The sequence below is a fragment of the Gopherus flavomarginatus genome, chromosome 6, assembly GCF_025201925.1.
Source record: "Gopherus flavomarginatus isolate rGopFla2 chromosome 6, rGopFla2.mat.asm, whole genome shotgun sequence".
In the NCBI taxonomy this organism is placed as follows: domain Eukaryota; kingdom Metazoa; phylum Chordata; order Testudines; family Testudinidae; genus Gopherus; species Gopherus flavomarginatus.
The window spans coordinates 21115238-21129288 of record NC_066622.1 but is presented as its reverse complement, the minus strand read 5'-3'; the positions used below and the strand labels follow the sequence as shown (position 1 = coordinate 21129288).

General features: G+C 42.1%; 1 protein-coding gene across 1 annotated transcript in view; it reads left to right on the top strand.

The window, feature by feature from the left end:
- The first annotated feature begins 522 nt into the window (after positions 1–522).
- The window catches only part of LOC127054414 (netrin-4-like), a 61312-nt gene continuing 47783 nt past the window's right edge, over positions 523–14051 (top strand). Inside the window, exons 1-2 of the mRNA XM_050960561.1 lie at positions 523–983; positions 8794–9335. Of these exons, the coding sequence (XP_050816518.1) occupies positions 917–983; positions 8794–9335 (609 nt within the window). The 5' untranslated portion in view covers positions 523–916. The remainder of the gene's footprint in view (positions 984–8793; positions 9336–14051) is intronic.

Sequence of the window (14051 nt, the reverse complement as noted above, 5' to 3'; positions counted from 1 at the left end):
TCGCCCCCCCCCCTTTTCTGCAAGGCATATGGGAGGGAGGAATAGTTCTTCCAACCCCCTCCCGAACCCCCAGCTCCCCTAAACCAAATGCTACCCCCTCCCCACCAGGAACCGAATCTGTCACAATTTCCAGGAACAAATCAAGTCCTAGGAGAAAAGAAGAACAGTAAAGGGGAGCAATCGATTGTGTGTGTATTGACACCAGTGGTGACTTCATTACTACCCTTTGACGACCAGTCTGTGAGGCCAGCCCCTTGGTGGAAAAGTGAGAGCAGGGACAGCAAGGGGGTGAGAGAGAGAGAGAGGAGTCATTGTCCGATCATCTCTCAGAAAGAAAAGCAAACTTGATTCTTCCTATGACCCTCTGCCTCAGGGAGCAAAAGGGAAGAGGGCACTGTCTAGGACAAAATTCATAAAGCAAGGTTTTAATAGTGCATGGCCCCTAATTGCATCCCCATTAGCAGCAGAGGGAGGGGGCGTAGGGAGGGGATAAGGGGGGCGGGGGACCCAAGAATCAAGGACCGCAAATGAAAGTGAAAGATTAAAATAGCAAGTAAAATAACTGTATAGTATCAGATCTGACCGGAGACCTGAGCTTTGCTTCGCTTCCTCAGTGATGGTTTGTCTCCCGGCTGTGTCAGAGATGTGAATTTCACCTACTTTCTGGATGCAAAGGGGTAACATCTACCCATTCCTTTATTTATTTGGAAGTAATGCGGGTCACACACAGAGAAGCCATCTGAGACCTGGAAAGCTGTCTGGATTGAAAATAAAACAAGAAGAATGAGACACCAGTCAGGATTCCTGCCCTGAGAGGAAGGTGAAGAAAGAAAGAAAGAACATGCAGACACCAAACCTGTAGATTTATGACATTCTTTTTGCTCCACTAAGGACAGATATTTTTCCCCTTACAGACATGCAGCATAAAGGCATCATGCTGATTGTGTTCTTGGAGTACTTTATTTCTGGTCTTGGTGAGGCAGGTAAGCAAAAATTAGTCAGTATTGTCAGTCATGGGACAGTTAAACCTAACTTTAAAAAAATAAATAAAAAAAGAAGGGGATGGAAGGAGGGAAAGCAGATATTTAAAGTCTCTTAGTAAGGTTCTTTCTTCAAGGAATCTGGGCTAACCAATATATATATTTTTCCTTCCTCTTATATACCTCATTCTGCTTTCCTACGAATTAAAATAGGATGTGCAATTTATCAGCTCATTTTATTACAAGAAAATAACATATTGTCTTTATTTATTGAAAGAAAGAAAGAGAAGAAAGAAAATTGGGTGGATAGGTGGAGAAGAATTGAGATATTCCAACAATTAATTTTGATAAGGGATACTATCTTCTTAAATAGGACAAGAGTCAGATGCCAGTTTCTTTATATGGCACTGCTGAAAAGATCCGAACTATGTTACGGTTAGTTTTATTACAAAAATAATTAAAAGACAGCCATTCCATCTAGGAAATATTATTGCTACTGTATAAGGATAGACCATTCACTCAAGTTTCTTCTTACTTTGATCAGGATTTGATGAGCAAGGTTAAATTAAAATGGTTAATGTTTGAAAGTCAGTAGGACTAGGACCAATGCATAGCAGCTGGACATTTTTCATATTTGATTAAACTGCACTGGTATTTACATAGGATTCTAAAAATATCTCGATTATGATAAAGAATGGCTCCCCTGAGGGCATGGAAGCTGGGCATTGGAGTGGAAGAACAGCTTTTTCTGCCATGGTTTAATACATCTTTAAGGTTGAAAGGATGATAAAAAACAGGATGGACTATGATGAACTATGCTGATCAGATCAGAAAAATATTAAAAACAGTATTGATAAAACAGGAGATGAGCCAGTGTGTTGGTTCATGTGTCTTTTTCATCAGGGAATTGACTTAGGATCTCTCTTTCTCTCTTTAGAGAAGGTTTAAATTTCACTTGCATGTCCAGAGTATTGCATTGATAACATCATTTTCCACACAGTCTTGAAAGATAATTACATTTTCTGCTTTCTGCCTCTCTCCATTAAAATCAGGGGCAGACAAGGTTGCTTCAATACAGGTTATTCATTCTTTGACTAGACTATATTTTATATATGATTAGACATTTGATTTCCATTACTGCAAAAAAAATTAAGGTAAAAAGAACTGAAATCACAGTAACCAGAGAAATATTCTCCTACATCACACAGAGGTTTATCTTCAATCAGATTAGAGTCTGGCTATCCCAGCATTATAGGGAAAGGCTATAGGGAGTGGCGTGCACAGTATCCCCCATCATGTATTTACACATCCAACCCCTTAGTCTCTCATCCAAGGCAACAGCTAGTTTCCCTGCTTGAGACTATCCCAGCAGCACACACAGGATGTGTACAGAAATTTCATTTGTCGAGCTATTGGTACCACTTGGGAAATATATAGTTAAAAATGACTTTAGGGGAAAATCTATCGTAAATGCAGCTGAAATTTGCCTTGTGTAAGGTTTGCAAAGCCGGAGTGAATTTTTAATGAGCCACAGCATGAAACAGGTTGCTCAGAAAGTCTGAAATGGTTTGTTTTTTTTTCTGTATTGACTTACACACACAGAGAGTAAGGGTGTAGGACCTAGTGGTTAAAGACAAAACAGGTCTAGCATTGCTCTGAAGGTTGAAGATTGGTCAATCTGAAAAGTCATGATGTTTTAAAAAAGACTCACATGCTGTTTATTCAGATAGTTGATCAAAATATGGTACAATAAACTACCCTCTCAGTTGGTCCCTCGTGGCCAGAATTGAAGCACCCTGATGATATATATGTGGGATGCCTCCGCCAGTGCATGGCCTCTTAGGCCATTAAAGGTAATATAAGAGGGTAAAAAGGTGAGGGTGAAATTGAGGGTGTCACTGATTTTGAAATTTGAAACTCATGCTCTCTCTTGCCTTAATTCAGTTAAACTCAGGGCCTTATTCCCTTTGCACACCATTGCCAAACTCTGAAAAGTGTCCTGAGTTGGGGGTCAGTTTGAAAGGCTGGCAGGAGCTCACGTCTTAGGTCCTGATCTGCCAGCAATCTGCCCTCCCTCTAGAGAGTGTGTGGTTCTTCACGGCTGCGTTCCTAATGGCAGCTCTCCAAAAGGGGGCGTGGGTTGGCCAAAAATGGCCATTGGTAGCACAAAGCTTAAAATCAGATGTGTTTTCTTTTTGAAACAAAATTGACGTTGGATAATTACTTGTCAGTCTTTCACTAAGTAACGCCAAATAGCACAGTTTTTTGCTTATTCTGCTTTTGCCAATGGGCACTAGTGGCTTAACTTAGCAGAGTGGCTTGGCTTCCTTGGGATCTGTGAGTATCTAGCACCCCTGAAAATCAGGCCAGCGGTGTTCAATATAATTGAGACTGTAGGAGGGATTTAGACAAACAGAATGGAATTGGTCGAGCTGGCATTTGGCCAAGACATTGGGTCTAAGACTCTGATACTCTGTCACATGCTATGTGATCTTTAACCTCCCGCTGGTGTGCCACACCCCTCATGTGGAGTGGGACGGCCCACAGGAGTGGAGACAGTTTAGTCACCACGGCTCATTCAGTCTTTGGCCTCTCAGGTAGAAAGGGGGGACTGTTAGTGCCAACTGTGAGAGAGGTTTTTGTGACGTGAATATCTAGCCACTAGTAAATGGACTGAGACCCACCAAACTCATCACAGTGGCCATTGACCAGCCAACAAATGCTAAAATGTTTTGGTTGCTACCAATGGGAAGCTAAGGGCTCCATAGCTCATTACTAAACCCTAGAGACAGTGTTCTGCCCACAGCTAGCTTTAAAAATGCATATTTACAATTTTTCAGCTACTAAGAGGACAGGTAAACGGAGTAAAACAAGTGAAATCCGCATGCGCACACCCCCAGTGTGAAATTGGCTTATCGTAAAATCAGTTGTAGTGAAACTCCACCAAAACTAGAGAGTCTGGGACAACCTCAGATTTTTAGGGTGTCCAAAATATGGATCAGAACTTCGTGATTTGAACACACTGAAGACATTTAAAACACTGTTTCATGGTTCTCTATATTGACAAGAAATAAAGAACCTGATCCAAATCCCACTGGAGTCAATGGGCATCTTTTTATTCCCAGCATTGGGCTTTAGATCAGATCCCAAATGAGTGGCTTGGTGCCATTTCTTCTGTTTAGGCCTCTAGAGAGGGTGAAAAATGCACTTTTCAATATTTAATATGGCTTCAGTTAACATTTGTCAGGCTCTGATGCCTAATGGGGGTTTGACGTTAGTCATCGCTGCCTGAACAGTTGTCTAGCATGTCCTTTCAGCCATGCGACCCATCTCCAATTGAATGGCTCACTAACCATCAGACAGAGACTGTCATTTGCCAGCCGCACTCCACAAACTGCTGCCTCACTGCACAGCATTTAGGGAAGCAACAAATAAATAAATAAATAAATAAACGGCCTCGTTTATTGGGCCAAGCCATCCAGCACAGGAGCCAGAGTTAATCAACCTGAGTAACAGCCAGCACCCATGCGCTGTTCTGAAGGTTTAGCCTCCTATAAATTATTCAGTGAGCCCCTCCTGGCATTCGGGGGAAGTTGCTGGCTGCCTGGCCGCTGTTTCCCTTCTTCAGCAGTGCCCTCGCCATTCTGACTCCCCATTTCAGATCACAGCCATGAAACAACTGAGTGATGTGTTACTGGGAGGCCGAGCAAGCTCCTGCAGATTGATTTATTTAAATGCAAAGCTCTTAATCGACTGCAGAACATTTTTCCTCTCCCTCCTTCCCTCAAACACCCCTCCACTAATTTGCAGTTTGTGCTCTCCTTTTTCCTAATGACACAGCAGTTCAGACAGGAACTGTATATTGATGTTGCTGCATTAGCAGGCAGAGCAGATAAACTTCCATGTCACTGCTGATCAGAAGGACAACTGCATTCTCTCTCACTTTCCATGTGCCATTAAATACAGTTAGAACATTCAAATAGCCCACCAACAGGAACTAAAAGAAACAGCAGTTTCCTGTCCAAAACTTTCTGGTCTTTACTTTCACCCATTCTTGTCTCCATGATTTCTTCCATGCTGTTTCTTATAGTTAGAATTCCCTCATTCCCTTTCCTTGGGTACCAAATGATTTGTGTCTTCCTTCAAATCTTTGCTGCTGTATACTCTGTGAAGGCTCTCCATGATGATCCACCAAAGAGAGACAGATGTCCACACACCTTTATAGATTGACCTTCCTCTAGTCATGATATATTACATCTCAATGGTATTTTTAACTCAAGGCCTGATCCTGAGAAGTGCTAAAGGCCCTTACCTCCAGTTATGGCCAATACAAACTGAAGGCTCTCAGCATGATATTGGTAGGACCAGTCCAATGTCCACTCTTTGGAACCAGAGACAATGTCTTCTGCTCTGGTTTGTACAGCACTGACCACATTGAGAGGATAATATCTGATCCATTTTAAACACAGAAACTGAATACAGGAACAACCATATTTTCCATTTCTACAATGTCTTTCACCCAAGGGTCTCAGAGCTCATTAATGAAATCTCACAAGACAGAGACCAGACATTAACAAGCCAGGCTAGGTAAAATAAGGAAATTCAGATACCAAAATGCCATGAAAAGATATTCTCAAAGCATTGCAGCCTGAGAGCCTTAAAATTCTACCTCATCTGCCAGAAGTGAGGGGTTTTTTTTAAAAAAGGAACTCAGTGTTACTCAATGGAACTCACCCTGCAGAGCAGTTGGAATTGTAAGGCTTCAGGACTGCAGCAACAAGGCCGAAACCAGGAAGCACTAGACACCTTGTCCAGGTGTCTGAACTCAGGAGATCTCTAAGCCCTTTTCTAGAAAAAGAGACATTCAGACAAACTTTCAGATTAAGGTTTTGAACCTTGATGTTCTCGCATAGCCATACAATACATAGATGCAATTCAAAGTGACAAGCTGATAACTTGAGAGCAAATATATCAAAACTGTGGCCGGCCAGTCAGAGCAGTTGTTGGCCAACCAAGGACGCTGGTCACCAATGGGGTTCTACTGTACTAATGGGGGAAAAAGTGTGTGTTGCAAACCTCAAAATGTATACAAAATTGTGGACTGTGCAAAGTAAGCTAATTAAAATAAAAATTGTGGTGGAAACCTAATATTGCAGGATCCTCAATTTCCGCAATATCGCTAATTAAGTAGGACCTTACTCAGACGATGAGTCAGTGCAGCGGCATGCCTGAATGATGAGCCCCTGCCAGCTCTGTTCAAGGGATGAGTCATGGGATCAACTGAGGTTCCGGGCGTGTGCCCAGGGTGAGTCCTGGGACCTGAGAGAGCAGCTCTACTCTGGCTGCGGGTCCAATTCACAGGCAGTGCTCTGGCCAGTAATCCTTGGCCACAGGGACTTGTGAGCTGTATTCAAGGAGTAACAAGCAGAGCCTGAGCCAGACTCCCAGCCAAGTAGCAGTAGGCAGAGCTAGTCACCCAGCCAGGACGTATTAATTATGGTTTGTGCCTGATTTCTGGTTTTCATTACAATACTCTTACAGTATTAGTTTGTAGAACTATTATCATCAGCAGGCTGTGGAGCTCTGTTGACACACATCTTTTAAAATTTTCGTAATTTTTCAGTTAATTTACTGCATCTTTAAGCTGCCAGACAGATAGCTTAGTCCCTCCGACTCCTAACTTTTAGCCTGTGATACACAAATATGAGACAAAATATGGGGCAAAGGTGCAAAGGGCAAGATCATGACAGGCCCTTGCTCAACAATGCAGTGTTGGAGACATGTGCAAGAAGGCTCCAACAATCAGAGCTCCAGCAGGCTTGAGGGACTGCTTGTTCCTGCTTCTCCACCCTGCAAGGAGAAGGTTGATGGGGCACGGCTGGGCCTTTGTCCTGCCCCCTCTTTGCACTAGTCTGCATAGTACGGCCAGCACTTTGTGGGGAGCATTGGAACATATTGCACATATTCACGAGGCAGCCCCAAAGACACAAGTGCAGGAACTAGGGGTGCTGCAGCACTGCCTGACTTGAAGTGGCTTCCATTCAATACAGGATTTATAGTTTGGTTCAATGGCTCTCAGCACCCCCACTATAAAAACAGCTCCAGCAGCCCTGTCTAAAGAGACTGCTTGTGTCCAGCACTGCTCTCAGAGCAGTGAAGATCCTCACCATTCGCTCCTGAGATCTGCAGCATAAATGCTACCATCTACCTCAAAATGAAGGACAGAAGAGAAACCAGAAGCAAAGCCATACGAGCTGGGCTCATTTTTTCCCCATAAATTGGACTTTATGGTTCAATGCTTATAATTTCTATAGTTTTATAGGGCTAAATCCTCAGGTCTTTTCCCAGGTCTAACTTGACTTTAAAGGGTGTTTTGCCTGAGTAAGACAGAATAAAAACTGAACAAGGATTTCAGGATTTGGCCCATAATTTGCTAAATCTTGAATTAACAGTTGATCTTTGAACTTCTCCTAGACTGCTAAGCATTTAAGGCCATTCCAAGTTTCTCTGGAAGGGTCATTTCCTGTAGGACTTGTACAGAGTCCTAGGATTTGACTTGTGACCTCCCCTCACATTAGATTTATGACCTTATAAGGTCAGACTCTAACTCCTTCTGGACTGTTAAGAAATGAAGACTGTGCCGTATGTCATTAGAAAGGTGATTCTCCTTAGACTGATAATAAGGTCTTGGGACTGACCTATAACTTCAATGTCACAAGGTATTAATGATTTCCATATAGGAACTATAGAGATGAACAAATGTAAATATTAGGATTTTTTAGATTTCTTTTAATTTTCTTAGTTTCTAAAGAAATAAGTATATAAACAATAGACATTGGTTTCTAAACATTTTGCCCAGCATTTGCAAACCTGGGTTGCCTGAAGTTCCTCACTTGACACTATATTTAGATACTTAAATGAGGGAACTGATACTTCAGAGCTGCTAAAACCCCACAGTTCCAGGTGATGTTGATGCTCAACATCTGAAAAATCAGGCCACTTGGGTGGAGCCAAAATATGGATGTAGGTACCTAAACTTAGGCACCCATATGTGAAAATACTGGCCTTAATTTTGGGGGCAGGAATCATCATTTTGTTATATGTTTGTACAAAGCTCAGCACAATGGGGCTTCAATCCTTGATTGGAGCCTGTAGGCACTTTTGCAAACCAAATAATATACTATACAATACATGGACTGTACCTGTTCTGTAGGTGCATAGCTTCACTAGGGTACAATAAAAGCGAGATAACACAAGGGTTCTATCATTAAAGAGATATATAGATGTGTAATGCTGGACAAGAGGGGTCACATCATCATCAGAAGAGATCAAGGCCGGATTTTCCAGTGCTCAGCACTGATCGCTGGGGCCAGGTTTTCAGAAGAGTTCAGTTCCCAGTTTGGCACCTAAAATAAGGCTAGATTCACCCAGAAACTAACCCTGTGGCAATTAGGTCACATTTTCTGAAGAGACCAGCATGCTCCATGCTGAGTTCTTTAAAAAAAATCTGTCCTCAGTTGTGGTGCTGAATGTTCTGACAATTCTGTAGTGGTGTAGACGGACAAATGTCTCCATGATGGTTTAGATTGTTAGAAGTTTGTATCTCCTTCCTAGGGAGATCAGATGTCCCGATTTTATAGGGATAGTCCTGATTTTGGGGTCTTTTTCTTATATAAAAGTTCATATTACCCCACACCCCATGTCCTGATTTTTCACACTTGCTGTCTGGTCACCCTACTCCTTCCCTATATTTAAATAACAAGAGTGGCCTGAGAAGTTCTGTTTAGTTTTGTTTCTTACTACTGTATTTCAGATCCAGTAAAGCTACGAACCTTCCGCTGCGACGGCCACTCCTGCAATCCTCCTGTAGGGAATCTAGCAACCGGCAGGACTCCAGTCTCTCTTACCACATGTGGGCAGAACAGCACAGAACTTTATTGCTTCTACCCAGACCAGCACCTCCTTCATTGGGCCTCCCAAGGCTGTGGGCAGCCCCGATGCACTAAATGCAATGCCAATCAGCCTGATAACTCCCACCTTCCCTCTGATATGACAGATGATTTCTTCCTAAATCCTGGCTCCTGGTGGCAGTCTGCACAAGGGGTACACAGGGAAGAAATCAGGCTGGACTTGGAAACAGCGTTCTACCTGACTCACGTCATAGTAGTGTTCAAGTCGCCACGCCCAGCTGCTATGGTACTGGAAAGGTCTCAGGACAATGGCCAGACATGGAGACCCTACAAATATTTTTCCGCCAACTGTACAGCAACGTTTGGGCTTCAAGATGATCTTATTGAAGAGGGGTCTCTGTGCACTTCCAGGTATTCAGATGCAGTGCCTTGTACTAGAGGTGAGGTAAGTGATAACTGACATTTGGACCATATTTAGAGGGTCAGTTAAAAACTGGCTAAAAATCAGAGACAACGTGTTGAAAGGGACACTGTCCAAATCAGTAAATAAAGGTAGGCACAACATTTAGGCTTTCCATTATGAAAATAAAAGAGGAGGTGATGGGAAAACGAAGGGGAAGTTTCAGTAAAAGAAAGGGAATACAAATGCTTTCATGGATTTTTTTAGGTCAGTCAAATCATCTTTAATGTAAACAGTCACTTTCAGTGTTGCCACATACAATATTTTGCTAGTGCCTGAGGATTAGGAAGTGAAACTGTTTAAAAACAGGACGTGAAACTGACCAACCTAGTTTCATTGTCTAAGCTGAGTGAAGTTAGGGGGAAAATGGGAAACTAGCATAAATACTGAACAGTAAATTAGATTTGTAAAACTTGTTCTGTGTTAATCCTCTAAAGTGCCATTAGATAGAAAAGGAGATTATTTTAAAGAAATATACAGTATGTTTATACTGACAATGTCTCTTTAAAGAGGAGTTATTAATTATTTACTAATGAAATGGCTACTTCATATATAGAACTTTTTGTCCATCGATCTCAAAGCACTTCAGGTGGCAAGGGGGGTAATCATTCCCCCCATATCATTATTCACATTTTACAGACGGGGAACTAAGGCACAGAGAAGACAAGTGAGTTACTTAAGATCATGCAGCAGGTTGATGAGACAGCCGAGCTTAGAACCTAAATCTCTTAACTCCAACCAAGTCCAATGCCCTCTCCATTGGACTATACTGCCTCTCATATTATGTGAACAAACCTGAAGAAAAAAGAGGACAGTTATACATGAATGGCTAGACATCTCCTAGGTTCACTTAGGAATATCTATGATTACAGCCATTTGAATAAGTGCCTCCAAGAGCCTTACTATATCTTCTCTAAGATCCTTTAGTGAGGTCATAGTCCTATTTATAGCATCACAATTGTAGTCATAGAAGTGATCATGCTGTCACAGATTTGGCATTGGGACTTCGCATATTCTCGCTTATTTTGCAGTGAAGAGATGCCCTGGTTTGCGTAAAATGAAACGTGTAGGAATTCCAGTGGTGCTTATTACATCACAGCTGCCTGAGGGGTTAAGGAATTATTATCCTTATTTTCAGGCTGGGAAGCTGAGGCATAGAGGGGTGAAAGGTGAAATTCACCCCTGTGCATTGGCAGCATAAGACCTATACATATGGATGGTGCACGTATTGGAAATTTGTGGCAGCTGATTTGACTCCCAGACCGTCCTGCTGTTTGAGTTGTAGTTCTGCTAATTAGCGAATGTGATTTTTTAAATCATGAAATAAGGAAAGTGGCACTGCACTTAAGACAATGTACTTGTACGTTTTCCGTTTTGTTATTTCTTTTGCATCCATCAACATACTCTCTAAACACCTAATACCCATTTTGCATTGTTATAGCACCTTCTGATCAAGGCTCTTAGTACTTTACAAAATCTAATGCGTCACACCTCAGAACACATAAATGGCATTATCACCATTTTACAGATAGAGAAACTGAGGTGTGGAAAGGCTAAATGATTTGCCCATGGTCGCACGGGAGGCTTCTCGTAAAGTTAGGAGTAGAATCCAGGTGTCCTGAGTCACAGGCCTTAATTACAAACCATACTTCTTTCCCCTGCCTCTGTAACAAAAGCCCCTGTCTCTGTAACACTTGACCTTGGAGAACATCATTAAGACCATGTATTGCTGCTAAATTAAATCTGAGATGTGGAGGGCAGAAAATCAGACAGTAAAAGCTTCATCCAACACAAGCCTCTGCACTGACACACATCAGTTTGTGTAGCAAAAAAGTTCAATTTATCATCTAGCCAATATTTTTATATATATATATACATATATATATATGCTGGAAATGTAGATTATTATTATTAATAATATATTTACATAGGCCTTACAACCTTGAAGAGCCCAAATAGTTCTACAAACTGGTGAATGAAGTAAAAACAGATAGGATCACTTCACCCACCAAAGTTCAGCCACCTCTGCAATGAAATGTAGCAGGTATGTAGCAGCGCACAGCAACACAATGCAACATCCTCCCAGAGAACAAGAAGAGGAATACTGATGTGCAGCAATAAAATTAGTCATCTTTCATTTATACGGCACCCATAATCCCAAAGGATCCTGAAGTTCTGGACAGACTTTATGAGGACCACTTAATTCACCATCATCACTGAAATATGGGTATGTCTGGGGTACAAATGCATTAGCTATTCTGAGCCAGGATCATGACAACAGATTTTTATTCTATTGAAACTGATGGACGGAGAGAGGGAGGCGGAATGTAGTTACCAAAAGTGAAAGTTGATCAGAACCATTGAGCTAACAGTCCTACTTTTACAAAAAGTGCCAGGGGATTTTTAATCACATGTAGTCAGAACCTCAGTTTTTACATCTTATTCTAAAGATGTCACCTATATCTGCACAGTGCCCCTAGGACACTGATTCAATACTGACTCAGAAGGAAGAGTGCCACCTGAGGAATCCCCAGTGCTATTTCCTGCAGTATCCTTTGTTTTCTTTGGAGTTCCCACATCCAGTTGCTGAAGCCAGCTTCGTGTGAGAGCTGGTGAACTCATAGCGCAAGGAGGTAACTTCTGAGAAATTATCTAACTTGTTCCCAACTGAAGGTACCAATTAATGTTCAGATGATTAAGATGCTAGTGTTACCCCTTCTGACCTGAGCTGGTAGCCAATATTCAAAGTCTTGCAGGTTGTTTCTGTTAGGAGGAGAAATTGGTAATGGTGCCAGGGATTTCTTTGATGCAATCCTGCTTATTTACAAAGAATGCACACAAAGTCCTGTTTCCCTGAACACAGTACGAATCAAACAAGAGGAAACCATTTTTCCAAGCCTCTTTTTCCAGCCAGCACTGTACCCCAAAAGCTCTTTTTTACCTTTCTCTTGATCACATTACAAGTTCTTCTCTAGCTACCTTTGACTTTCTGTTGCCTTCTCTCTCTGTTTCTGTGATGTTTCTGGCTGCATGTGCTCACATATATACACACGCCTCCACCAAAGCAATATTCTGCCATCTGTGTTTGTATTCAACTGCCAGTGAAATCCCTCCATCCACACAGCTCTGCTCCTGGCCAGCCTTGCATGTGGCATATGTTTTGGGCAGTGGCTCCTATTGGCTTCAGCTATTTTACTCCAAAAGGAGCTTAGTTGCTTCTTACATTTATCCTGAATGAAGGATGACTGTTACGCCCACCAGCTTCATCCAACCCCCAGCACATATTTATGGAATAACATTTTTTAGAAGATTTGCTCACCTTCAGTAAAACATCTGTCTACAGTAATGCTTCTGTGTGGCATTATGCATCAGTATATTGAACTTTTTATTACTTGTCTATATGTCTACATTTCTAATGCACCACTCACTATTGTATGTAGGTACCAATACTAATATTATCGTTAGGGACAGATAATTTAACTGAAGATGTGGCCAAGGCAAAAGGTTAAAATTAATTCAATATTGCAGTCAGACTTTTGGTGTGCTCAGAAGCCTGGGAGTTCAGACACCATCAGGTGGAGATAAGGATGGGAATTCTAGAACCTGCACACTGACAGCACATGCATTCAAGGATGTGGGACATTAGAAGCACATTTTTAATAAACTAGAGCATCCGGAAATGAAAACAAATGTTCTTCTCTGTAGAATAATATGTTTGTATAAAAGGAAGGCATTAAGATGCAGGGTCTGTATCACAGTGTCCTACTTAAAGCCCCAGGAACTGATGATTAGAAATAAGACTCTATGATATTGGGTCTGAAGAGTGTAAGTGAGTTTTATATCAAAGGCCCATCCATTTATGTGCGTGTCTGTGTGACAGATGACACCAATGAAGTGTGATATAACGAGCCCATTACTGGAATTCACTGGTGGGGGGGGAGGAGAGAGAAGAATTGTTTATGCCTGAATAAGGTAACTGGTTCCTAGGCAACATGTGAAATGTGCCTTGTTTGGAAGACTTGTACACTTTTCATCGTCTAAACCACGATGACCCCTTTGGGTATGGAAGTGCCCCGTGCTGCCTGTTTGTCAAAGATGTCGCTTTTAAGCTAACAGATTTTTAAGTATTCATATTAAAAAACCCACAGTGAGGGTCAAATGCAGACCTGGTGTAAGGGGGTGCAGCTCTGCTTCACAAGCACCAATTTGCTCAAGTATGGGGCAGAGCCATCACCATGGAGGCCCTGGGTCTCTGCCTCCTCTAACTGCAATGGAGCAACACTGCTAGAAAGCCCCTGGGTAGCTGCTACCCCAGAGGAGGCTCTGCATCACTTGGAGGAATCCTCTTAAAAGTCAGTGTGGACCAGTGCGGGGCACAGGGTTATGTGCACGTAGCGTACCTGGACATACAGATCCCTGAGCCACAGAGGGCCTTGCTCAGAGTTCAGAAAGAAGAGGACAGTGCTGCAAATGGGTGGGAAGAGGGATATCCAAGCACAATATTTGCTCAGTCCTTTCTCAGGCAAAACTCTTATTGACTACAATGATAGTTTTTCCTGATTAGGGATAGAGAGTCAGGGCTGCAAGATTTGGACACACTGCTTATTCCTCCCACTTGACACCATAATCTACTTGTGGCATCACAACGATTAGCGAACTGACAATGTTAAGGGCTCCACAGAGGGATAAGCAGCAGGACCA